General features: G+C 43.6%; 1 protein-coding gene across 5 annotated transcripts in view; it reads right to left on the reverse strand.

The window, feature by feature from the left end:
• Nucleotides 1-1,833: 1,833 nt before the first annotated feature.
• The window catches only part of LOC144681540 (caM kinase-like vesicle-associated protein), a 151,702-nt gene continuing 126,878 nt past the window's right edge, over nucleotides 1,834-26,657 (reverse strand). For 4 of the 5 annotated variants that reach the window (XM_078543195.1, XM_078543193.1, XM_078543196.1 and 1 more), the window contains 7 exons: nucleotides 24,856-24,994; nucleotides 21,925-22,045; nucleotides 17,548-17,623; nucleotides 14,150-14,286; nucleotides 8,027-8,105; nucleotides 6,998-7,094; nucleotides 1,870-2,130 (listed from right to left, as the gene is read on the reverse strand). In XM_078543195.1, coding sequence (XP_078399321.1) covers nucleotides 1,870-2,130; nucleotides 6,998-7,094; nucleotides 8,027-8,105; nucleotides 14,150-14,286; nucleotides 17,548-17,623; nucleotides 21,925-22,045; nucleotides 24,856-24,994 — 910 coding nt within the window. Of the gene's footprint in view, nucleotides 2,131-6,997; nucleotides 7,095-8,026; nucleotides 8,106-14,149; nucleotides 14,287-17,547; nucleotides 17,624-21,924; nucleotides 22,046-24,855; nucleotides 24,995-26,657 lie in introns of all 5 variants that reach the window. The other variant, XM_078543194.1, reaches the window with a different exon arrangement.

The following is a 26,657-nucleotide window of genomic DNA, read 5'->3' on the forward strand; positions in this document are numbered from 1 at the left end:
CCCACCGTGTTAAGTGTGACAAAATATAAGCGTGAAAACTACGAGCATGCAACTACATGTACATATTACAAGTCGCCCACATGCAACAGCCTTGCTCTGTGCGTCTTATTTTCTTCACAACACAGAATACTCTGCTCATTTCTGTCACTGATATTTTAATCTCTTAACAAATATATTTCCAAATACATACACATTGTTACAAATTTAGCCTTTTTTTTAAACTATTTAAACTTTTTTTTTTGTTGTTTGAAAGTCTCCGCAGTTTGTCAGCTGGCTATATACATTACTCCAAACGGCTTCTAGTTTGCTTTCATGTGATGAACCTGTGCCAGGGCACTAACAGGCTGACAGTTTTTAAAATATTCCAAAACAAGCTGTCTAGAATTTAGACACAAGAGAGGTGATTTGCTTAAAATAATGCTTTACCATTACGAGCCTATAAAGTTAACACTATGAAGCACTGAATGCCCTTTCTGTGCCTCTCCCCCTCCCCAAAGCTTTCAAAATACATACATTTTCTATCATAGAACATCTGCCAAAAATATTTTCTATAAAATCCGTAATGCAGGACATGGCTTTGAGAGACACTTGGGGTTGTAGCATGTCTAACTCACCGAATTCACCGTATTAATATACAATTCAAGTTACAATCATGTTTCACAGCAACCCTCAATACTTGACCATGATTAGGAAAACTAACAGATAATTGAGGGCCCCCCAAGTTATTGTCTTAAGCGCTTGGCACAGCAATACATTGAGCACCAAAATGAAGTATAGTACAATTAACAAAAACAAAAAAAAAATGCGCAGTTTCGTTGGTTGGGAAAGGAGATGAGTTGCAAATTAAATAAACTCTGCAATGCAGCAACACATTGTGCACGGCTGAGTGCTGCGTGAATCCTGCTGGATAAAGGGAACCGCAGTTTTCGTTGTATCGTCTAACGAGGGAGTTGATTTTTCAGAGGCCCCTTCAGAGCTGTGGGCTTCGAGGTCACCTGAGATTCTCCATTGATGTAACAGAGGCGCTAACCCATTGGGTTTTTTGGGTTCACCGCTTTGCGCTGAGGATCTCCATGTGGACATATCCGACGGCACAGATTCCATACTGTCAAGATCAGCGGGTCGGGATTCTGCTGCTGTGACGCTAGCCAGTGGCATGCTGGTGGGGGGTGGGGGGATTGGGGAACCGTGAGCATACCTGCCCCCTCAGCTTGCTGGACTGAAGATCAAGGGCAGGGAGGCGCAGTGTCCCTCCGCCTGCACTTGAGGGGGGAGGCTTCTGGGTCAGAAGCATGACCTCGGTCCTTGAATGCAATAGCCATGGTGAGGCAGTTCCACTCAAAAAAACAGCCTGATATTAAACTATTCCAATGAGGTCTAACAGTAGTAGACTGTTTCAGAGCGGGTCTTGAAGGGTTGCAATAGAGAAAACAAAAAGGTACAATCTGTGGTTTTAAAGAAAAAAAATATGGAGTTGAAGTAGTTTTTTTTCTAGAAAAAAATGTTTGAAAAGAAATAATAGTCCATGTGTGTGTACTGTGTTGGCACATTGTGGGCAGAGAAGATGACTGGCAGACTCAGGATTTGGCTGCAGCACTCCCTCCCAGTTGCCCATTCTAGATTCACTTTAGCAAAGACAGTATTCACACATGCCAATTATTGCTTCAAAGTTTCACAAACTTATTAACTACATGCCTTGCTGGAGCTAAACTGCGGCCATTAATCGCATCTGAATAATACTTCAATTTATTTATGTTTCGTTAATGTATATGACCAGTTTGATCATGCCTGCCTTTTTATCATTTTTAAAAATTTTAAACTTTTTTTTATTTTGTACAATAGGTTCTCTTGTCCCAGCAGGTGACAGGTTCAGCCATTCTGTTCTTCCCACGCTTCAGCAGCGGGTTTGTGGGGACTGGCCGCTTCTCCGTTACACCTGGGGGAGGCCTCGGTGGTCACGCCAACCTTTGCAGAGTTGTCCGTCTGGCTGGCTGGCGGCAGAGCGCCACTCACCGCCTTGTTCTCGGGTTCACTTGCGGGAGCGGGAGCCGCAGCCGGGGGGTTGTTGGCCGTCTCGCTTTGTTCGGGCGCCCGCAGGCGTTTCATGATCGTCGTTACTCTCACCGCTTTCTGCATGACAGAAGTATAACAAAGGGAAAGCAAGATTACTCTGGGGCGTAGATGTCATCGCTGAATGGTGGGGTAACCCCACCCGTGTACTGGAGCAGATCGGGCTGTTTTCTTGTTCTAGTTCACTTTGTTACTTTAAACAACAAAGTGGACACGCAACAAACAATGCCAGAATCCAGTCTTTAACGAGACTTCACACTTCACTACCCAGTTTGTGTGCTCAGGTAATCACATATCAAGATTCCAATATGAATACAGCATACCAAGCTCCTCATACTAATTCTGCCTTTGAACTCGACATTCCATGCATGCCGCCACTAAATCACAGTACAGAGAACAAAGAAAAGTACAGCACAGCAACAGGCCCTTCGGCCCTCCAAGCCTGCGCCGATCATATTGCCCGTCAACTAAAACATTTTGCACTTCTGGGGTCCGTATCCCTCTATTCCCATCCTATTCATGTTTCTATGAAGCTGCCTCTTAAACACCACTATCGTACCTGCTTCCACCACCTCCTCTGGCAGTGAATTCCAGACACTCACTACCCTTTGTGTAAAAAACTTGCCCCGCACATCTCCTCTAAAGTTTTCTCCTCTCACCTTAAATCTATGTCCCCTAGCAATTGACTCTTCCACCCTGGGAAAAAGCTTCTATCTACTCTGTCCATGCCACTCATAATTTTGTAAACTTCTATCAAGTTGCCCCTCAATCTCCGTCGTTCTAGTGAGAACAATCCGAGTTTCTCCAACCTCTCCTCATAGCTAATAACCTCCAGACCAGGCAGCATCCCCTGGTAAACCTCCTCTGCACCCTCTCCAACGCCTCCATTTCCTTCTGGTAATGTGGCGACCAGAATTGTATGCAATATTCCAAGTGTGGCCTAACCAAGGTTCTATATACAGCTGCAGCATGACTTCTCAGCTCTTATACTCATACCCCTGCCAATGAAGGCAAGCATGCCATGTGCCTTCCTGACTACCTTATCCACCGGCGTTGCCACTTTCAGTGACCTGTGGACCTGTACACCCAGATCCCTCTGCCCATCGATGCACTTAAGGGTTCTGCCATTTACTGCATAATTCCTACCTGTATTAAACCTTCCAAAATTCATTACCTCGCATTTGTCCGGATTAAACTCCATCTGCCATTTCTCCACCCAGGTCTCCAACTGATCTATATCCCATTGTATCCTTTGACAATCCTCTTCACTATCTGCAACTCCTCCAACCCTGGTGTTGTCTGCAAATTTACTAATTAGCCCAGTTACATTTTCCTCCAAATCATTTATGTATACTACAAACAGCAAAGGTCCCAGCACTGATCCCTGCAGAACGCCACTAGTCACAGCTCTCCATTCAGAAAAGCACCCTTCCACTGCTACCCTCTGTTTTCTATGACCAAGCCAATTCTGAATCCATCTTGCCAGCTCACCTCTGATCCCGTGCGACTTTACCTTCTGTACCAGTCTGCCATGAGGGATCTTGTCAAAGGCCTTACTGAAATCCATGTAGATAACATCCACTGCCTTTCCATCGTTGATCATCTTTGTCACTTCCTCGAAAAACTCGATCAAGTTAGTGAGACACAACCTCCCCTTCACAAAACCATGCTGCCTCTCACTAATACAACCATTTGCTTCCAAATGATAGTAAATCCTGTCACAAAGAATCTTCTCCAATAATTTCCCTGCCACTAATGTAAGGCTCACTGGCCTGTAATTTCCTGGATTATCCCTGCTACCCTTAAACAATGGAATAACATTGGCCATTCTCCAGTCCTCTGGGACCTCACCCATAGCCAGTGAGGATACAAAGATTTCTGTCAAGGCCCCAGTAATCTCCTCCCTTGCCTCCCTCAGTACTCTGGGGTAGATCCCATCTGGCCCTGGGGACTTATCCACCTTAATATTCTTCAAGATGCCTAACACCTCCTCTTTTTTGATCTCAACATGATCCAGGCTATCTACACACTCTTCCCTAGACAAATCGACCGCTAAGTCCTTCTCTTTGGCGAATACTGATGAGAAGTACTCATTTAGTATCTCTAATACTGATGAGAAGTACTCATTTAGTATTTCTAATACTGATGAGAAGTACTCATTTAGTATCTCTAATACTGATGAGAAGTACTCATTTAGTATCTCTAATACTGATGAGAAGTACTCATTTAGTATCTTTAATACTGATGAGAAGTACTCATTTAGTATCTTTAATACTGATGAGAAGTACATCAAATATACATAAAAGTGACATCAGAATAACAACAGGGAGCCAGCAAAATGCATTTAACTTTTCTCAATCTCTTCTAACCATCCAGTTCTCTGATAAACTCTTCTTATAATTTTATTACTATAAACACAAGTAATCTAATGAATATATTCCAGACAATCAGAGTCATGGATGACTGAATTTCACATCTTCCACCCATTCCTTTTTCAGAGAAAACATCTTTGCCTTATGTCCGCTTATACAATGGATCCCATGCTCAGCAGAAAGTTGTTTTAACTCTTTGGGATGAATTTAATGTTTCCAAAATGAGTTCTGCCCACAGGTTGGAGAACTGGTGAGAAACCTGTGTCACTTCCATGAGGAAGCCCTGACTAAATCTACTGGCAAGCATTCGGCCTTCACTGAGATTTAGGACCCCGATGGCGGAAATCCCACCCGCCAAGAGCTGCCAACCAATCACGGGCTGACAGTTCTTTGTTGCAGGCAGCGCCACCAAGAGCAGTGGGTGCTGCTGCTCCAGGGACTTCACCAGGGGTCGTTGCTGGATCCCTGGACTCAGGCGAGGGCGGGATGGGAGTTGCCGGGAGGGGGTTGCGGGACAGACAAGGGAAGAGCTTTCAGCGTCCCCCCTTTCCTGATGTCAGGACCCTCAATCGGGCACAGGGTGCCTGACAACGAGGGATCCCACTCCTGGTAGGTCACTAGTAAACCTGACAAGGTTTGCTGGGTGGCCTTTTGGAGGAATTGGAAAGCTGTATGACTCCATTTGATCCCTGAGCGGTCACTACATTTCAGTGAGCTCAGGAAAGAGGGTGACAATTGGCTCATTAAAGAGCCTAATTGACATGCCGCTGCGAGGGGGTGAGTTTCCCACATGTGGCCTGCCACATTCTCGCCTCTGACTTAATATGTGGGAGGTTTCCCCCTCCCTGCCTGCTGGGAGGCTGACATGTGGCCTCTCTTGTGATGAAATGGAGCCCAGGCGCCATGTTTCCTACTATGACAGGCTGGATTAAAGTACCCCCCATTATGTGCTGATCCCACAGGTAGCCCAGGACATTGAGGTGGGGGTAGTGCAAACTTTTGTTTCCATAGAGCACAGGAGATCCACAGCAAAGGCTCATCACCACAGCCCAGCAGGCAACCCTTTTACCTATATGGTGTGATCCTGATCTCAGTTGTGCCATATTTAGATGCCATCGGGCATAGGGCATTTGTCCAAAGGGAGTGTACTTCCTGGTGGCCAATTGTAGGAAAATATTGACAAGTGGCTGGGAGAGGAATATCCTCTTAGCCATGAAACATTAAAGGGGAGAAATTTTTAAAAAATTATTACATGAAATGAGGGTAAATTTCAATAAATTGATGAATAGATATTTGGTTGACATGGGAATGGTACATTAGTCTACACGGCAATTGAACCAACATCACATTGTTTAAAAATATACACACAAGAAACCTTATGGTCTTATAATATCTCAGACTCACAGCTGAATGTAATAGATGTGAATGTAAATCGGAATGAACTTTTTCGTTTGATGAGCTCAGTTGAGAGCAATGTGCTTTCTGAGTCAGAAGATTGTGGGTTCAAGCCCCAATCCACGGAATCTAAGCTGGTACTCCAGTGCAGTACAGCAAGGGTGCGACATTGTTGCAATGCCAGACCTTCAGACTCAGCTGTGCAACTGAGATCCTGTTGGACTCCAGTGCATTATTTCAAAAAAATGATTTCAAAAAGAGCAGCTAGTCTTTGGCAACATCATCCCAAGAAAGCAATGAGATGAATGATCAGTTAAAGAGCTTTGCTCGTGATAAGGTGAAGGGAGAGCATTGGCTGGAATATTAGGAGAGTTGCCTGCTCTTCCACCATGGGACTTTCAACACCTATCGTTTAATCCTTTAGGGTTAAGGTAACATTAAGGTTATGTTACTGGGTTAGTAATGCAGAGGGCTGGGCTAATGATCTGGAGAATTGTGTTCAAATCCTACCATGGAATTTAAATTCTGTTACTTAAATGGAATTTCAAGAAAAACTAACCTCAGTATTGGTTGCCATGAGACTAATGGATTGTTGTTAAAAAAAAATCATCTGGCTCACTGATGTCCTTAGGAAGGAAATCTGACCTCCTGGCCTGGTCTGCCGGATGTCTGACCCCAAACCCATTACAATGTGGTTGATTCTAAACTACCCACTGAAATGGCCTAACAGGTCACTCTCTTGTATAGGGATGGGAAATAAGTATTGGCCTTTCCAGCGATACTCACATCGGGTGAATGAATTTTTAAAAATCCATCTGAACCAACCTAAAAGACCAAGGGGGCTATAGTTTCTTGTGTCATCCAAAGGATGGCAAATCCCCTAATGCAGCACTCCTTCAGTACTGCATTACATTATGAGATGAAGCCATCATGGAGCTTGTGCCCATCATATTATGAGGCCGGTATCATTGTTCAGTTCAGGTTTCTGGTATTGTTTGAGTCACTATCGTGCTTCTCTGCTCCTGCTGGATCAGAAAGTGATGGACAAGTCAAGGTGATTGAATGCATAAAATGAGAACATACCCGACAACAAACACAAACATCTGCCACTGTGATGGGATCATGTAAGAAATGGTTAAAGGCAGTAAAATGGTATTTACTTCAAGTACCTTCCATTTCGCTTTGGCAAAGTTTTTCTCAATCTGAGCACAGACACCATCCTTGATGTTCTTGTCTGAAGCCGCATTTCCAGAAATCCTGGACAGGAAAAATAAGTCAGAGTTTGAGTATCGCTGAAAAAAAGGCACATGTCAAAGCCTTTCGTCTTGCACTCATCAGGACATTTGCAAGAATACCAAATGTAAAGGGGACCACAATATATACTTCATGAGAAGAGAATGCTGATTGTTTGGCAGATGGACTCTGATTGGTTGAAGCATTGCCACAGAGAATGCACCAGTTAACACATGACTGATAGTTAACTGCCAAGCTTTGTTTAAATTCAAACCAGGCAGGTTAACTCTGATTGGTCAAGACCCTGGGGAATGAACCAGAGAATGGTTGCCACCTATTTTGTTCAGTTGAAACATTGTGTTGTTTCTGTTTGTAAAGAACAGGGCTCTGTGTATTAATATATGCAGTTTCTAGCATGCATAAGTGAGCCACGCTGTGAGCCCGGCTGATAATCTTAAATTGGTTGCCAGTGTAATCCTTAGCACACGCAGGCTTGGCAGTTGACTGGAAGCCATTAGTTAACTGGTGCATTCTCCATGGCAATGCCTCTACCAATCAGAGTCCACTTGTCAATCAATCAGCACTCTCTTCTTATGAAGTATAAATTGTTGTTCTCTTTACATTTGGTATTCTTGTGCACGTCTTGATAAGTGCAAGATGAAAAACTTAGATATATGACTTTTTTCAAAGATGCTCAAGTCAGAGTTCTTAAAAATAAATTAAAACATTTTGACATATCTAAATTAAAAGCAAAAAAATGTGAAAATACTCTGCAGGTCAGGCTGCATCTTGGGAGAGAAGCAGTGATTGTTTCAGGTTGAAATGACCTTTCATCAGGTTATTCCGACCTGAAGTGTTAACTCTGAGTAGTTCCAGCATTTTTTTTTGTTTTTATTTCAGATTTCCGGCATCTGCAGTATTTTGTTCTTGTTTATCCAATCTCAATTCTGGCTTACCATTCATGATTAATGGCTTCTTGAACTGTTATCCTTGTGTCCTGGTCAACCTCCATCAAGCGACTCACCAGATCTTTTGCTGGTTAGAAATGCAACATATTTGCTTATGTTAAAAATTTAATATCAGTGGACATTGCAAAACCTCACTTCCTGTTGTTAAACTTTTGTGAGAAGCTTGCCTCCATTATAACTTCCACATTTATAATGGAACTTGTCAAAATAAAGTTGCCCTTCCCCACCGGCCACCACTGCTGCCTTGATTATACTTCCTCATACCCTGCTTTCTGTCCCATTTTCCAAGCTTGCCAACTCTGTCCCATCTGTACAGATGATGCAACCTCCCATACTAACACTTTCTGGTATTTAGGAAAATGTAGAATTGTTACAGTGCAGAAGGAGGCCATTTGGCCCATTGTGTCTGCACCAGTTCGCTGAATGAGCACTTCACTCAGTACCATTCTCCCGCCTTCTCCCCATAGCCCCACACACTCATCCTTGTCAAATAACAGTCTAATTCCCTTTTGAATGCTTCCACCACACTCTCAGGCAGAGCATTCCAGACCTTAACCACTCGCTGCGTGAAGAAGTTTTCCCATATCGCTTTTGCTTCTTTTGCAAATTACTTTAAGTGTCTGCCCTATGGTCCTCGATCCTTTCATGAGTGGGAATGTTTTCTCCAAATCTACTCTGTCCAGATCCCTCATGGTTTTGAATATCTCTATCAATTCTCCTCTCAGCCTTCTCTTTAAGGAAAACAGTCCTAACTTCTCCAATCTATCTTTATACCTGAAGTTCCTCAGCCTTAGAACCATTCTTGTGAACCTTTTCTGCATGCTACCCAGTCCCTTCACATCCTTCTTAAAGTGCGGTGCCCAGAACTGGACACAAAACTACAGCTGAGGCCAAATCAGAGTCCTGTACAAGTTCAACATAACCTCCTTGCTCTTATACTCTATGCTCCTTTTAATAAAGCCCAGGATACCATATGCTTTATTAACCACTCTCTCAGTCTATCCCATCACCTTCAATAACTTATGCACATATACACCCAGGTCCCTTTGCTCCTGCACCCACTTTAGAGTTGTACCTTTATCTTAAGTTATCTCTCCATGTTCTTTGTACCAAAATGAATCATTTCACATTTCTCCGCATTGAACTTCATCTGCCACTTGTCTGCCCATTCCACCAATTTGTCCATGTCCTTTTGAAGTTCTACACTATCCTCCTCACAGTTCACAATGCTACCAAGTTTCATATCATCCACAAATTTTGAAACTATGCACTGTACACCAAGGCCTAGGTTATTAATATATATCAGGAAAAGCAAGGGTCCCATCACTGACCCCTGGGGAACTCTACTGGTGACCTTCCTCCAGCCCAAAAAACATCCATTAACCACTACTCGCTGTTTCCTGTCACTCAGCCAATTTTGTATCCTTGTTGCTACTTCAAGTTTTATTCCATGAACTATAACTTTGTTCACAAGTCTGTTGTGCCGTACTGTGTCAAATGCCTTTTGGAAGTCCACGTACACCACATCAACAGCACTGCCCTCATCAACCCTCTCTGTTACCTCTTCGCAAGTTAGTTAAGCATGATTTTCTCTTAAGGAATCCATGCTGGCTTTCCTTAATTGACCTGCATTTCTCCATGTGACTATTAATTTTGTCCTTAATTATTGTTTCGAGAAGTTTCCCCACCGCCAACATTAAACTAAGTGGCCTGTAGTTGCTGGGCTTATCTTTGCACTCTTTCTTGAACAAAGTTGTAAGGTTTACAATTATCCAGTCCTCTGTCACCACCCCTAGGTCTAAGGAAGACTGAAAAATTATGGCCAGTGCTTCCGCAGTTTCCACTCTCACTTCCCTCAGAATCCTTAGATGCATCTCATCTGGTCCTGTTGTCTTATCAGCTTTAAGTACAGACAACCTAACCAATATCACCTCCTTATCAATTTCAAGCCTTTCCTGTGTCTGAATTACCTCCTCTTTCACCATGGTCTGGATAGCATCTTCTTCCTTGATAAAGACAGATGCAAAGTATTTATTTAATATCTCAGCTATGCCCTTTGCCTCCACGTGTAAACCCTCCTTTTCGGTCCCTAATTGGCTCTACTCCTCCTTTCACCCCACATCCCCCCTTTTACTATTTATATGAATATAGAAGACTTTGGGATTCCCTTTTATGTTAGCTGCCAGTCTCTTTTCATACTCCCTCTTTGCTTCTCTTATTTGCTTTTTCACCTGCTCTCTGAACCTTTTATATTCAACCTGGATTTCAATTGTATTTTCTGCTTGACATCTAACATGAGCATACTTTTCTTCTTAATCTTAATTTCTACCTCTTTTGTCATCCAGGGAGCTCAGGATTTGTTTGCCCTACCTTTCCCTTTCAAGGGAATGTACTTCCCTTTTTCCTCAACTCAGGATTCCCTCTCACCATGATTGACAGGACTCTCAATGGTGTCCTTTCTATTTTGGGGAGACAATGGTGTAGTGGCAATGTCACTGGAATAGCAATCCAAAGGCCCAGCTTAGTGCTCTGGGGACATTGGTTCAAATCCCACCACAGCAGTTGGTGGAATTTAAACTCAATTAATAAATCTGGAATATAAAGCTAGTCTCAGGAATTGTGACCATGACTATCATCAATTGTTGTATACACCCATCTGATTCACTAAGGTCCTTTAGGGAAAGAAATCTGCCATCCATACCTCATATGGTGTATATGTGACTCCAACCCCACAGCAATGTGGCTGACTCTTAACTGCCCTCTGAAATGTTCAGTTGAAGGGAAATTAGGGATGGGCAACAAATGCTGGCCTTGGCAGCGATGCCCACACCCCATGAAAAGAATAAAGAAAAAAAAATTCACGCACTTCTGCTCTCACCCGTTCCCCTCCCTCCCAGAACCACAGTAGGCTTCTCCTCGTTCTCTCTTTCTACTCCACCAGCCTCTGCATTCAATGGATTATCTGCCACTACTTTCCCCACCCCCAGCATAAATCTATCACCAAATACATCTTCCCCTTCCTTCCCCTTTCAGCATTCCAAGGGGACCATTGCCTCTGTGATACCCTGGTCCTCACTCAGTCATCCCAAACACTCCCTCAATTTCCTATGGCACCTTTCCATGCAAGCACAGTAGACAGAACATCTGCCCTTCTCCAATTCTAAGGCTGCAAACATTCCTTCCAGGTGAAATAATGATTTACTTGTGCTTTTTTCATCTTAATATCCTGTTATTTTCTGCGCATGATGTGGTCTCCTCTACACTGGGTAGACCAAATGCAGATTGAATGACTGTTTTTAGAAAACCTCCACTCAGTCCACAGGCAGGATCCTGAGTTTCCAGTTGCCTGTCATTTTATCAAATTTTCCTTTTGCTCCCACTCTGACCTTCCTGTCCTCGGCTTGCTACAGCGTTCCAATGAAACTCAGTGCAAGTTTAAGGAACAGCACCTCATCTTTCGATTGGGCACTTCTAGATTAAACATTGAGTTCAACAATTTTACATTGTAACCTCTGCCCCCAAGTTTGTTTTTTCTCTCTCTCGTTTCTCTCACATTTCCTTTATCTTTGCTTTCAAATGTCAGCCATTCAGGATCGTCCCATTCACACCTCTTCTAGGCTTATCTTTTGTTTCCTTACTTGTCCCATTGCCACTCCTTTGGCCTCACACCATGAAACCTTTCGTCATTTAATTTGCCCTGTCCTCCGCTCTATCACAGACTTTCCCTTCCGTTCTTCTTCCCATCTTTCACTTGCTCCAATCTTATTACATTTATTTCTAACTTTTCCCAGTTCTGATGAAAGGTCTCAGGCCTGAAATGTTAACTCTGTTTCTCACTCCACAAATACTGCCAGATCTGGTGACTTAATTACGTTTGTGCACTACAGTCCAATAATCCGTTATCTTTAAACCCCACTCCTCTTGAAGACAGCACTTTGTCTTGGCTTCTTGGCTGCCACTGGAGATTAGAATTAATGAAATAGCTCCTGGTTAGTTTCACTAATGTGGAGTTTATTGACAATTTGTAGTATTAATTATGTTGAGTTAATGAATCTCAGATGAATAACATGAAGGATGGCAATTGTGTTTGAAAAATAATTCTACTGCTTAAGAAAAATGTCTCGAGAATTACTGCAAGGTGTTTGACCTTCCTCTTTTCAGGTGAGGAAAGATGGGTCAGGAACTTCTTTGGATCTGCTACCAGTCCATCGCCCTAACCTAGCTAGAAGTATACGTTTATGCTCGTCTGTCTTGCACCATTCTCAAACATTAACTGTAGCTCATCTGCAACTGCTCTGTGATGCCCGTCATCCAACTATGCCTAGGTTGACCCCTCTTTCTGCTGCCCTCCACTTTGCCCTTTGGAAAAGGCCTCTGTAGCTTTTCAGCTTTGATCAAATGGTCAAAATATTGACATTTTCTTTTCTGGATGTCACTTTTAAAGTTTCTCGCTCTTGCTATTTCAAGCATCTCTTCAGCTGTCTTATGGTCTGGATATGGAATTTTTGACATATGTCTTGGCATCCTCATTTCAAAGGCCTCCATTTTCCTCCACAGATCTTTACTTATTGTCCAGGTTTCTTAGGCATGTGGGAAAGTGATGTTCCATGAGAAAACTGATGGCTAAAGCATTCCTTCAGCGTTTAGAGTTTCCAATTCAGGGGGTTGGAAACAAAATTTTGGTGATTGAATGTCTTTGAAAAAACTTTGAAATTATGCTAAAGTTGACAACCCTGACTGGGGTTCAGAACCAAAATACTGATTTACAGAAGAAAATGATAAGCTTAATATCAACAGAAAAATACACATAAAATGAAATTTATGGGCAAAATTGGAGAATTAATCCAGTGTATAGCTTTATTCTGGATGATTCTTTTAAAATAGACAATATGGATTGGAAATAACGCACACCTCCCCCACTGGCTCCTTGGGAAACTGAGTGAGTAGGTAACCTGTTCTCCAATAATCATATGAAACATACGAATTAGGAGCAGGAATGGCCACTCGGCCCTTCGAGCCTGCCACGCCATTCAGTAAGATCATAGCTGATCTGATTGTAACCTCGGCCCTACATCCCTGCCTACCCCCCGATAACCTGTCACCCTCTTGCTAATCAAGAATCTATCTTAAAAATATTTAAAGACTCTGCTTCCACCGCCTTTTTGAGGAAGAAAGTTCCAAATGCTCACGAACCTTTGAGAGAAAAAAAAATTCTCCCTCATCTCTGTCTTAAATGAGTGACCCCTCGTTTTCAAACAGTGACCCCTAGTTCTAGATTCTAAGTAAGTAGGTATTCACACTTCCTGCAGCCACTCCCTGTAATGGCAGTCCATGGCATGGTATGTTGACTGCCTGCTCACTGATATCATGATATACTTGGTATGAAGGGCTTTTCAACACATGAAAGAAAACACACGTATATGTGTGAATTGTGAAGGTCTTTTTGGCAAGGAGTAGTCCTTCGTTGCCACTTCCCAGCATAACTCATTACAATAATTCTCAACCAGAATCAGATTAACTGAACATTTGCCTGGTTGTGGGACCTTATCGTCTGTGAGCTAGGTTGTCATATTCACCTGCGTAACACCAGTGACTACATTTCAGAAGGTAGTTCATTAGCTGTTGAGGACTTTGGTACCTTTGGGATTTGAAAGGCACTATAGAAATGTGAGATCTTTCTCTCTCTATGACATTTGAACCAACCAAATCCAACGTTTTTGACACAGTCATCACTGATTGAAACCTGAAAACACAAAGTCCCTTTTTTTTTACATTTGATCATTTCAATTCTGAGAGCTATTTCTTTAATTAAAGATGAGGGAGAGGATCTAATTTATCTAAGAGGTTTGAAAAGCATGTCTGCTGAGCTGAAAATAGTAAGCATGTAAAGGGTGGCAGAAATCATGAGTTCTCTCCATCAACAGGCAATGGATGCCAATGGGGGAACGAGCAGAGCTATCAAGACTGACATCAGTAAGATTTTTGTTAGGGCGAGGATTTCAAGGAATATGGTGCTAAGGAAGGGAAATGGAGTTGAGGTACAGTGGAGCCTGAAGAGGCTGAAGGGTCTGCCCCTGCCCCTTTGTTCTAAAGCACAGGTTTAATGCTTACCAGCTTCTGAAATATCATCCCAGTATGGAGAATCAAATTCATAGTCTCCTGCCAGGATTTTTCGGAATAAATTCTTGTCATGGTTTTCATAATCTTCATCATCGTTTTCATCATAGAAAGGTGGGTTCCCTGATAACCTGAGGGAATAGAGAGAGGCAAAAATTGAGGGTTGAAAGAGCAAAGATTATGGGTTCACCAACTAGATTCAAATAGAAAATTCAAGTGAAGTCCCGTTGCCGTAAAATGTGGCAAGCCATTCTAAACTCCATTGATTTCGGCGGAAACTTAAAATCCGGCTGCTGTAAAATTCCGCCCCAAGACTTGAGCGCATTATCTCGGCTGACAATTCAATGCAGTAACGAGGAAGTGCTGCATGGTTGCAAGTGCCATCTTTCAGGCAGGATTTTAAACTGAGGCTCCATTTGCTTGAACGTAAAAGATCCCATGGCATTCTTCAATGAAGAGCAGGGAAGTTCTCTCCAACGCCCTGACCAACATTATCCAGCACCCAACACTTCAAAAGCAGGTCATCTGATCGCTTATCTAATTGCTATTTGTGGGAGCTTGCTGTGCACAAACTGGCTGCCATGTTTCCTACATAACGACAGTGATGGTACTTCAAAAGTTATTAATTGGTTGTGAAGCACTTCAGGACATTCCAAGGATGCGAAAGGCACTATATAAATGCAAGTTCTTTGTCGCTTTAACAGAACATTGTTATGCACCTGGATTTTGGTGAAAGACACACTCTGATGTACACAGAGTAAGATCAGGGGATCAGCTAGTGAGATCAAGCGGTGAAACAGGAGCCATACCGCTTAATCCACTTGTATATTTATTCCATTATGGCTGAAACTCAGCATTGAGATTTGAAATAAAGATCCTCCCTCACTTCAACACACAAACTTACATTTACAGCCACAGGTTTTAGATTGTTTACAATTCTCTCTGCATTCATGGGTGGGTGGGTGGGTGCGGGTGGGCGGGGAATGTTGGGTGGATTAACGTTCATGACAGAAAATTAGTAATTTTACTTCTGTGTCACTTTTTCAGTCATCTTGCTTCAGAGAATGCTTCTACTACACCACAATGAACAATGAATGTTACGCTCAACATCAGACTAGGAAAAACTACCCTGACGCGATACGTTTTCTTCCCACACGAGCCACCCTTATGAACTGCCTGAGTAAGACGTTCAGTTTACTAACGGCTGTCATGTGGCGTCTTCCCCACTAGGAAACTGGATGGGGATTACTCAGACCTTATTTCACTTCAGACCCTCAGAATTGACAGAAAGAGAGCGAGGGCAGGACTCTTTATCCCATCAATCTGTGCCGCATTCAGTCTAGATTTCAGGCTGAATGGGTTGTGCTCTCATCTGATCATGCTGCTCCAAATCTTACACACTCTCTGCTTTGGCACCATTTTCCCTGGTCAATAGAGAAAGTTTGTTACTTGACATCGCTGCACCATCCCGTGAGTCGCACCACAGCTTCAAACTATTGAGTCTGTTGCAAAACTCGCACTCCCTCCCAGAATTAACTAGAGAGAGCCAAATTCATGGAAGATCAGTAAATTACTGTGTTAAAAGAAATGCTACAGGAACAGCTCGACTTTCAATAGCTGAGTGTGAATAAGCAAATCTGAAGACTAAGTTCTTCACACTTAAAGCTGTTAACTGCCACCTGAGGCAGTGAACATCAAACTGGTTGGAATAGGCTGCTATCTCGAGCTAGCGCACCGATTGCCAACTCACTTGGAACAGACTGCCACTTAATGCAATGGATGCCATCTTTTGGAATAAACTGTCAACTAGTGCTTTGTTAAGCATCCAGATAGGAATCAATGAAAAAATGTGGCTGATTTGTTACTAAGAGATTGTCTAATTTGAATGTTCCAAACAATCTGCTTTGTTAATTGCATTGATGATAAGCCCTGTTTTAATAGATGCCATTTTCTTTTCCTGTTTGATAATTTCCTAAAGGGAACGCATGATCAGATAAGAAACACACCAAAACCAGGACATCATCCTTTCCTCCCACCCCACGGCGCTTTCTGTGCTGTAGCTGACAGCTCAACGTCTGGAATTTTCCAGGTCCTTGTCTACCCCTCAATTTTATAACACTGGCTTCTCCATTAACCACATTGCTGTACTACATTCAATGACCTCCCTCAATTCGCATGCCTTCCATGAATGCAACTTTCATCTCTTTTGCAGGTAAATGATTGAAGCATCATGGCTTGATCTCCTTTGTTGGGACAATTGTTAATGACCAGGGCTAGACCATCCGAGTCTTGGATATTGCTCCCATATCTTTGGTACTGCTGAATATAAGGAATCAGGAAACATCTTTATTTTAAGAACATCTCTCACTTTAGCCTCCGACCTCTCTCATCAAGGTTTTAATGGGGTGGTATGCCACAAATTAAAGAATGCTTCTTTTTGCTAGTCCCCAAATTTGTTCACTCCTCTTGTGCAGAAGTTAACTCCTTACCAGGCTATGGTTCCTTGGGCACTGACATCTTATGCAGGTTGCTATAGTGTGTACTTGCACAAATATCTGTGAACAACCTATTTGAATGTACATGTTTCTGTACAAGGGGTGATGATGGCGTAGTGGTAATGTTGCTGGACTTGAAACCCAGGCTAATGCTCTGGGTATATGGATTCAAATCCAACTGTGGCAGCTGGTGGAATTTGAATTCAGTTAATAAATCTCAGTAATGGTGACTATGAAACGATCCTCAATTATTGTAAAAACCCATCTGGTTCACAAATGCCCTTTAGGGAAGGAAATCTGCTGTTCTTACCTTGACTGGCCTTGATGTGGCTCCAGACCCACAGCAATGTGGTTGACTCTTAAATGCCCTCTGAACAAGGGGTGGGCAATAAATGCTGTCCTAGCCAGCGATGCTCACATCCAATAAATAAAATGTCACATCACCAAATTTTGTGCTCTATGGTCTCTTATTTAAGTTAGGGAATGGGAGAACCTTTGGTCATGAGCTCTGTTTTTTGCCCCTGAGAATGATCTCTGCCGTTCTTTTAAAATTTACCTAAATATGTGTCTAATGTCCTTCTATGAATCAATGTATTCTCACAGGCACAGTTTAACACCAAGCCACCCCCTCTCCTGTCGGAGCATTCCATCCACACCGCCCTCAATTTACCTTTTTCAGGTTGGCATGTTGAAAGTTTTCTAAATGAAATTGTTTTGATCCATTAAAAGTTCAAACTACGACGGAAGATGACCAGGAAACAAAATGGCATTTTAAAAGTTAAATTCTTGCCGTATATTGATTGACTGGCAGTTTCCATATATCTAAAAGTAAGCATAACATTAAAAAAGGTCCCTCAACACTCCTGTAATCCCGAGCCCAAATGAAGCAGTACGTACAGTATGTACATGATCACTCCGATGGCCCAGCAATCAACAGGTCGTCCATATTTCTGTCGCCCAACAACTTCTGGAGCTGGAAAAATACATGAAACAGACAATGGTAAAATAGAGCAATTTTGGCACTGTCTCCACACTCTCTGTTAGTGCCCAAGATACAGGGTTCTTCACTTGACTTGACAAGGTTCCGAAAATAATGCTACAGTACGCCAGAAGGAAAATCCAGTAAAATCTGGAAATGACCGCACTGGTCCGAACTGGACTTATATACCTTAAAATGGAACTCCAGTTCGGACCCAGTACCAGTCATTTCCAGGTTTTTTTCCCCTTCTGGACAATGCGTTACACTCTTAAAACAAGTTACACATCAAAATCATGAATGGTTTGATACAGTAAGGAGAAACTGTTTCCAGTGGCAGATGCAATTGATTTAACATGATTGGCAGAAGAACCGGAGGGAACATGAGGAAACTCTTTCTTATTGTGCAGAGAACTCTTGTGATCTGCAATAGGTTGCATGAAAGGCTGGTGGAAGCATATTTAATAAAAGAGAGCTCGATGAATGCTTGAAGGGAATAAATGTACGGGGCTATGAGGGAAGAGTAGACAATAGTTCATTCACACTACACAAAGGCCTTGATATTTTGGGGGCAGGCAGTGGGGGTGATTTCAAATGGCCAGGATACCTGGAATCACAGAGAAGGAGCTCCTGCTGAATTTAAACTTAAAATGTAAATTTTTTCTCCTCTGCTTCCCGCCTGACAGCCGGGCCAGATTGAGAGGCTGTCAGGCTGTTGGGCAGCAAGGCCTGCAGTACAAGGCCGCAGCTGGAGACCGGAAAAGGAGGAAGGGAGAGATTACGGCAAGGGAGAAGAAGTGATTGTCAGTGGCAGGTTTCAGGGAAGAGAGAGATCACGGGAACAGAAACCCATGGAAGCAGATTGGAGACTGTGGGTTGGGCAGGGGGAAGGTCAGTGGATCATGGGGAGAGAGACATTGGGCGCCTGTTGAACTGGAGATTATGGATGGCGGTAGATCATGGTGAGGAAGGGCAGCCATGGCAGATTGGTTCAGTGGGCCTGAGAGGGAAGCAATTCTGCAACTCCTGGCCCACAAGCAGTGCTGGAAAAACTGTTGGATGCAGCAGTCCTGGTCTCCCTTTAGCTGCCGGGTATCCCAAACTCTGGGAAACCCAGTCTGCAGTTGACTAATCCAAATATCTGAGGTGTGCAGCCTCATTAACATATTTAATTTACTGACCCTCCTCTCAAGAGCAGGTTACTCTCCCTTCCCCCCCTGCCCCCCAATGCAAAAACCACCCGGGTTAAACCAGAAGAAGGTGTTTGCATGATGAGTTCAGGTCAGATTCAAGCCTTTTATGATTTTAATCTCTGGCCCCCACTTTTTCTCCTGCCAATAAGGGGTTTAAAGTCCCCCTATGGCGTATTAGCTGTGTTAATAAACCAAACACACTTATATATTTGAATGAAGGCTGAAGAGAGATGAGAAACTAAGATTCCTGTGATCACTGTCAAACGCAGTTGACTGCACCAGCACCTGTCATCAAGGCAAACATTTAAAAATAATGGGAGGCATGTAAACCAGGATATCTCAGTCACTACACCGAATTGGGAATTTTTCTGTAATCTACTCCGAAAAAAGAAAGCTTGTGCAATATGCCCTTTTTCCTGTGATCCTGTTTTTAAAAAATCAATTAATAGCAACCTCACAGCAAACAGAAAGCAGTGATGTTAAAAACATGTGTTTTATACAATTCACCATCATAAGTTAAACAGTGGGTGTAACAATTCAACTCCAGCGGCTTGAATGGTGATTGTTCATAATTATGCTGCTATTTGTATTCCTGGGCTGGGTGTCTGTCATCAATATAATGAGCAGAGTGATAAAAAAAGTTGACATAGCGATTAGGGTGTCTCATTTATTATAATCGCTCTTGTCTTAAAAAATTGTTCTTAGGATGTGAGCAATGCTGCCATTTATTTCCCATCCTTGCTTATTCTGAGTCATAGAATATTACAGCACAGAAGGGGACCATTCGTTCTATCGAGCCTATGTGGGCTCTTCTATAGCGCAATCCACTGTAGAGAGCCCATTACATGGGCTGAATAATACGGGGGGTGAGAGCGGATGGGACATCCCCCACCCCCTGCAAACAACGTTGACATAGAGCTGATATGTTCCATGCTGACCCCCCTCCGCCCCCGCCATAAAGCCAAAAAGCGCTACGGGGCGGACTAATGAGGGCCGAGTGGGACTTCCACTCCTCATTGAGGCAGAATTCACACCCTCTGTCCCGGCAATGCCAGGAAACTGTCAGTGGGTCTGCAGAAAGGAAAATCAAGGCTCCCTGGATCCCTGGAGCAGGTATGTCTGGGTATTGGGCCGGGAGGGTTTGGGTAGGTTAGGGAGAGGGGCAGGTTGGTGGGGGGGCGGTGGGGAGAGGTGGGTTTAAGAGAGAAAGTGGGTAGGAAGGAAGGTGAGTTTGACCCTAAGGGGGCTGCCCCATGATCGGCAGAGGGCAGCCCTCGATTAGCGTTACCCCCTTCCTTCCTGCCCTTTAAACATTTCAGTTAAAAATTCAGGCTTCTTGCTCCTGCCCTGCTGCCCACGCCAAGCATTCTATGGTGTGGGCAGCATATTATCAGGATCAATTGGCTTGATAACAAGCCTAGTTGACCCTTAATTATTCATTTAAATATGGCAGGCGGACTGCCGGGTTTTGGTGCCTGCCTGACCCCCTGTATTATGGGGGTGAGGGGGTGAGCTCGGGGGTGGGCAGTAAGGTGGTGGGATGGGGGCCGACCCCATTTTACATCCCTACCCCCTGACTGTGTATAACACGCCCACTGGGGCCATGTAAAATTCAACCCCATGACTCTTGCCCAAGACCCCTGCAGTCTTTTTCCCCTTCACATATTTATCCAATTCCCTTATGCAGGTCATTCATGAATCTGTTTACATCACCGTATCAGGTAGTGCATTCCAAATCCTAACCATCTGTTGTGTAAAAAAATGTTCGTCCTCATGGTTCTTTAGTCAATCACATTAAACCCTGCCCTTTGCTTATTGATCCGTCAGTTATTGGAGATAGTTCCTCGCTATTTGCTCTAACTAAACTCCATCACATATCGCAACATTTAAGTCAGGCTAGGTAAGGGTGGGAGCTTCTCTTTCCTGAAAGACATTAGTGAATCATAAGGGTTTTTGAAAACAATTCAGTAGCTTAAATGTTCCTTACCCCCAATTGAATAGACTCTCGGTGCCTTTGGTGGTATCTGAGTTCATTGCCTCTGGGTTGAGAGTCCAGTGCCCATTGGGTAACATGTTTGTGCTCTTCTTCTAATCCTTCTGTCTGGGTCTTTCTTGGACTGACAATTACTTTAAAAACGAGGGAGCGATAGAGAGACAGAGATGGAAAAGAAGGAAAGGTCCTGCACACCCCAACCTCTGACCAGCAGCCATTAGGACTTTGGAATAGAAAGGTAATCCATTTTCACAGTACATACCTATGCTTAAGGGCATCCATCTGAAGTGGACTAAAATTCTGATTGGTAGTTTTGTTGACGTTATAGATTCACCTCGGGAAGGGGTAAATACTGCTTTCTGTCAATGGGAAATGGCTTGCTGGTCAATGAGAGCCACTAGGTCAATCTTAGAGCTTGAAATACTGGGAGTGCATCTTTGAAGCTCAGATTCAGTGGTCAGTGCATCTCACAGGACTAACTTAAATCAAAGGAAAGTCAGACGGGGCCTGTTGACAGTCACACCTGAATCCCAGATATAAACTCCCAATGCCTGGAGCTCTCTGCTGGGAGTGTGAATTTTCCATAACCTGCTCTAAGATTTTGATCCAAGTTATAAGGAAAAGACAATTTCGAGGTCATGAATTTAAACAAGTGGAGTTTTTTTTTGTGTGTCCCAGACACCAAATAGAAAGAGATCCCTTAAAAAAAACATACCCAACGCCAAAGGGTCGGAATGAGTCCACATGGAGATACGAGAGAGGTATGAAATTTAACTTTAGAGGCAGCGCAAAACGAACGTTAGTGACTGGACCAGCCCCCTTTCACATCTGCCCAACATCAATGGAAAAGTAAATCAGGTTGGGTGTAAAACAATTTATTATTGCCTGGTTCTTGCAAGTATCAAGGTCAGATTTAACCCCCTTAGATCCTTTGTAGATACAAGGCTGAGCTGTCATCAACTTCTGTAAATAAAGGTTGGCCAACTGGTGCAGTGAGGGCCTTCGAAAATGAACCTTTGCTTCCCTTTTGGGAAATGTGCTAAGAATATTATTGGGTGTTTAATGCAATGTACCACTGGAGATCTTTTACGCTTGCATCCATGAAGCCTTACCGAGATACTCTGGTGTTCCGCAGGGCTCCTTGATCAGCCCGTTCTCCAGCTTAGCCAGGTGGAAATCGCTTATCACAATCTTGGAGTTTTTTAGACGATTGAAGTAAACTAAGTTCTCCAGCTGACAGAGCAGTGAAAAGAAAAACACAGATTAAGAAATGACGGAGAGAAAGAACACAATTATTATTAGCATTCGCTGATTGTCACACGTCAGCAGTTTCCCTTTCAGCAAGAGCTGACAGCCAATGCCGGATTGCCAATTTGAAGTCAAAAGCACAGAAATGCAAGAAATAGATATCAATTTGAATGCAAACCCTGGAGGCAGCAATTACAGAGGCCCAGAATTTGTTGGAAAATAGCAGCGAGTTAAAGGCGCACAACGTTATTGTTTTTAAAAATTCATTCACGGGATGTGGGCTCCGTTGGCTGGGCCAGCATTTATTGCCCATCGCTAGTTGCCCTTGAGAAGGTGGTGGTGAGCTGCCTTCTTGAACCGCTGCAGTCCATGTGGTGTAGGTACACCCACAGTGCTGTTAGGAATGGAGCTCCAGGATTTTGACCCAGCTTGGGTTTTGGTGTGTAAACAACTAGGTAAAGTGTAGCGAGGAAGAGTTGCCGCACGACTTGTGAATGGCCATAAATTGCTGGACAATCTGCGCCATTTGCCTTGCAGAATGACAGCTTGCCATCCACCTCCCCACACGTGTTAAAAATTTGTTGCATGCGCACACTGTTAAAACAAATTAAACTCGCTGCAGGAAGTTAGGGCTGGTACTTATGGACAGAAGGACCCATTTAATGACAAGATTAGCGTTCTTAAAATATTATTCAAACTCTCCAGCCCAGGAAAGCAACAACTGAAACCTTGGTGTCTCACTCCTGCAGGTAGAACATTGGCCCAAATCTTCCGATCAGGGTCGTATGCTCTGTTTCTGGCTCTGATCAGACAAAAAGCTGCCCACTTATCTCCCTTTGGCTTTTCTGGCCAATCTTCCACTGGAGGATCCTGAAGAACACACTCAACATGGGAAACCTTGGAAGAAGCAGTGGAGAGATTCTGTGCAGAAGCCACTCCACTTATTACAGCACTAGCTCACATATTCTGGTAAGTAAGGGCTTAAATGTCCCAAAGCTTCTCAGTGTGTTAGTCAGTGAGTGTATGAGTGTACGGGTGAGTGAATTGGTGAATGTGTGGGCATGTAAGTGGGTAGGATGGATTAAGTAAGTAAATAAGGGGGTAGGGTGGTAGGTGGATAGGGTGGTAGGTGGGTAGGGTGGTAGGTGGGTAGGTTGGTAGCTGGGTTGGGTGGTAGGTGGGTAGGGTGGTAGCTGGGTAGGTTCGTAGGTGGGTAGGTTGGTGAGGTCAGGTCAGGTTGGCCAGTGAGAGGTCAGGGGGAAAGATGGTGGGGTTGTGTGTGGGGGTAGTTGGGTGGTTGGAGCTAGCCAGGTTGGGTCAGAGGGGGGTTGGCGGATCAGGGGGGCAGTCAGGGGTCTAGTGGGGAGTTGGGTGGTGGGAGCCAATTGAGTTGGGTTGTGGGGGAGTCGGGTGGTGGAGACTACTCAGGTCGGGTTGGTGGGGGAGTCAGGGAGACGGAGGGGTTGTTGGGGGTTGGAGTGGTGAGTCGGCGGGGGCAGTTAGTTGTATGGTTACCCAGGAGTTAGACTAGGATTTTCGATCTAACATTTCCTGGTTAACTAGTCAGTTAAGTAAGTCAGAACCATCCGAAGCCTCTGACTCTAATTCAGAGCTGGAGACTTTTTCAGACGCTCTCAGGGAGCAGCGGAATTGCCCATCGGAAGTTCAAGCTTCCCGGGAAATTCCCACGGATTCAGCGTGTTGGGACTTCTGAAGGGTCCAGTAGCACATCTTGGGGAGGTATGTCCAGTCTCCGACGATTCTGGAGACGGGAGTTCTGGGTCATTGTTTCTAAACCGTCAAAGGTGTTAAAAAAAAATTCTTACTTTTTATTTATCTCTCTTAATCCAATCTTTCTTGCCCTTTCTTAATTTCTCTGTATCTAATTTGACTGTAACTCTCTCAATTTCCTTCTCCATCATTCCTCTATTTCTTTCCCTGTCCTTTAAATCTCATTGATTAAAGAAAGTAGACGACTGTTCACGAAGGTCCCAGACACCCCTTTGTCCTCGCTGTATCAGATCGCACTTCCAGCACATATTTTGCAAGCTAAAAGATCCAAGAAATGAGCTCTGCCACTCTCCATCCAACCCCGGGTCTGCACCATGTTTCTGGTGCAGCAAGGCAAAGGTTAAGGCACCAGTGACTGTCGCTGTGCGAAACATATGGAGTTTCTGTTTATGCAGCAGAGTGCGGATTAAAGAACTAGTCACAGCACTTGTTGTGCAGCCCATATGGAGCTCCTGTTTGTTGATCAGGGTATATTTTGAATGCTTTTGTTTAAATCATGAGTGCTGATGATGTCATTGTCAGTTTGGCTGGGAAGAGCTATATGCAGTGGTAGAACTCATGGTCTGAGGTAAAAGAGCCCCAAAATGGCTGAAATAACATCATTTTGCTAAAACTTTCTGGATAAACATCTTCGCTGATGTCATTTAACCTCCACATAACTGCAGGATTGGCAACTGTTCCGTCATCAACACCTACTATTTAAATAAAAATATTTGAAAAAAATCTACACATAGAAAGCTGATATTAACATTTGTCTTTAAGGGGTGCTTGAGTTAAGAGTCTCCTTAAAGTGGTTTTTGTGTGGAGACTTTACTTAAAGGGTACTCATGTAACACTCTCCTAAGAGGTACTTATGTTGAGACCCTCCTTAAAGCTATACTTGCGTCGAGACTCTCCTGACTTATGGTCCCCCCCCGTTTCTGAAGAACACTTAACTGAACTTTCCTCAAGTACAATTTCGTAAAGTACTGTGCGAGGCAACAGCTAATTTAAACATCTGTTACCTTCAGATTTCTGTGGACAATCTTGAGGGAATGCAGGTAGGCCACAGCCTCTAATACTTGTCTGATTACATTGCTGGTGTCCCTTTCCGAATAGTAACCTTGGTCCAGGATCCAGTCGAACACCTCTCGACCTGTGGCACTGAAATAAATAAGGAGCGTTAATAGGGGACCTTTGATCTAGAATTTGACAATGGCAGCATTTGCTTAAAAAGGCTGGGTCATATTTTGGGTCCCCCAGTTTTTCCTGCAACTTTCCACTCTGAACACTCTTTAGAATTGTATAAAGCCTCGTTGAGATCCCATCTGGAGTACTGTGTTCAGTTTTGGACACTGCACCTCAGGAAGGATATGTTGACTTTGGAGATGACGCAGTGCAGATTCATCAGAAAGACACTGGGGTTTGGAGGGTTAAATTATGAGGGCAGCTTGCAAAGACCTGAGTAGTATTTCAGTAGCATAGTGGTCATTTTACTGGACTAGCAATCCAAAGGCCAGGACTAATCTGGAGGCATGAGTTCAAATCCCACTGTGGCAATTGGGGAACTTAAATTCAATTAATTAAATCAAACTGGAATAAAATGCAAATATGGGCAATAGTGATCATGAAACTAATGTTCTGTGGTTAAAAATCCATCTGGTTCACTAATATCCTTCAGGGAAGGAAATATGCCATCCTTACCCAGACAGAATTATCTTTGACTTCTCAACCAGAGCAATGTTGTTGACCCTTACCTACCCTTTGAAATGGTCCAGCAAGCCACTCAGTTGTATCAAAAAAAATGCTACGAGAAACTGGAATAAGGATAAAACCACCTGGCGTCAACCTAAGCACTAGATTCAGAAACAATGAAGGACTCAAGGTGAATGCTTCAATGCCCATCACCAGGAGTGGCTTGGTGGCACCACTACTGACCGAGCTGACCAAATCCCGAAGGGCATAGCTGCAAGACAGGGTCTGATTCAGGAGCTGCGAGAACCAACAAGAGGGAAAAGCCTACTTGACCTCATCCTTGCCAACCTGCCTGTTGCAGATGGGTCTGTCCATGACTGTATCGGTAGGAGTGACTACTGTATAGTCCCTGTGGAGACAAAGTCCTGTTTTCATACTGAGGGCACCCTCCAACATTTTGTGTGACATCATCACTGCTAAATGGAATAGATTCAGAACAGATCCAGCAGATCGAAATTGGGAGTCCATGAAGCTCTGTGGGCCATCAGGAGGAGCAGAATTATATTCTACCACCACCTGTGGCTGCATGTCGTGGGATATCCCTCATTCTACTATTGCCATCAAGGCAGGAGATCAGTCCTAGTGCAATGAGGAGTGTAGGAGAGCATGAAAGGAGCAGCACCAGACATACCGAAAAATAAGGTGGTAACTTAGTAGAGCTACGGCACAGGACCACATTCATGTTAAACAGCAGGAGCAGCATGCTAAAAACAGAGCTAAGCGATCCCACAGACAAACTGCTATCTATTATAGGGACGTTAGAACAGGGCATTTAGAAAATCTTAATATGATTGGGCCAAGCTGATGCGAATTTATGAAAGGAAAATTGTGTTTGCTAGTTTTTTTGAGAGTGTAGTGCAAAGGAGTTTTACCTCAATTGTATAATGTCTTGATGAGACCACGCCCAGAGAACTGAGCACAGTTTAGTCTCCTTATTTAAGGGAGGATTATAGCTACCTTAGAGAGAGTGCAATGAAGGTTTACTAGACTGGTTCCTGGGATGAGGGGATTGTCCTTTGAGGAGAAATTGTGTAATTGGTGGTGTATTATAGTTCACTCAGGGAGTCTGAGT

This window comes from Cetorhinus maximus, chromosome 6 (assembly GCF_964194155.1).
Source record: "Cetorhinus maximus chromosome 6, sCetMax3.hap1.1, whole genome shotgun sequence".
In the NCBI taxonomy this organism is placed as follows: Eukaryota; Metazoa; Chordata; class Chondrichthyes; order Lamniformes; family Cetorhinidae; genus Cetorhinus; species Cetorhinus maximus.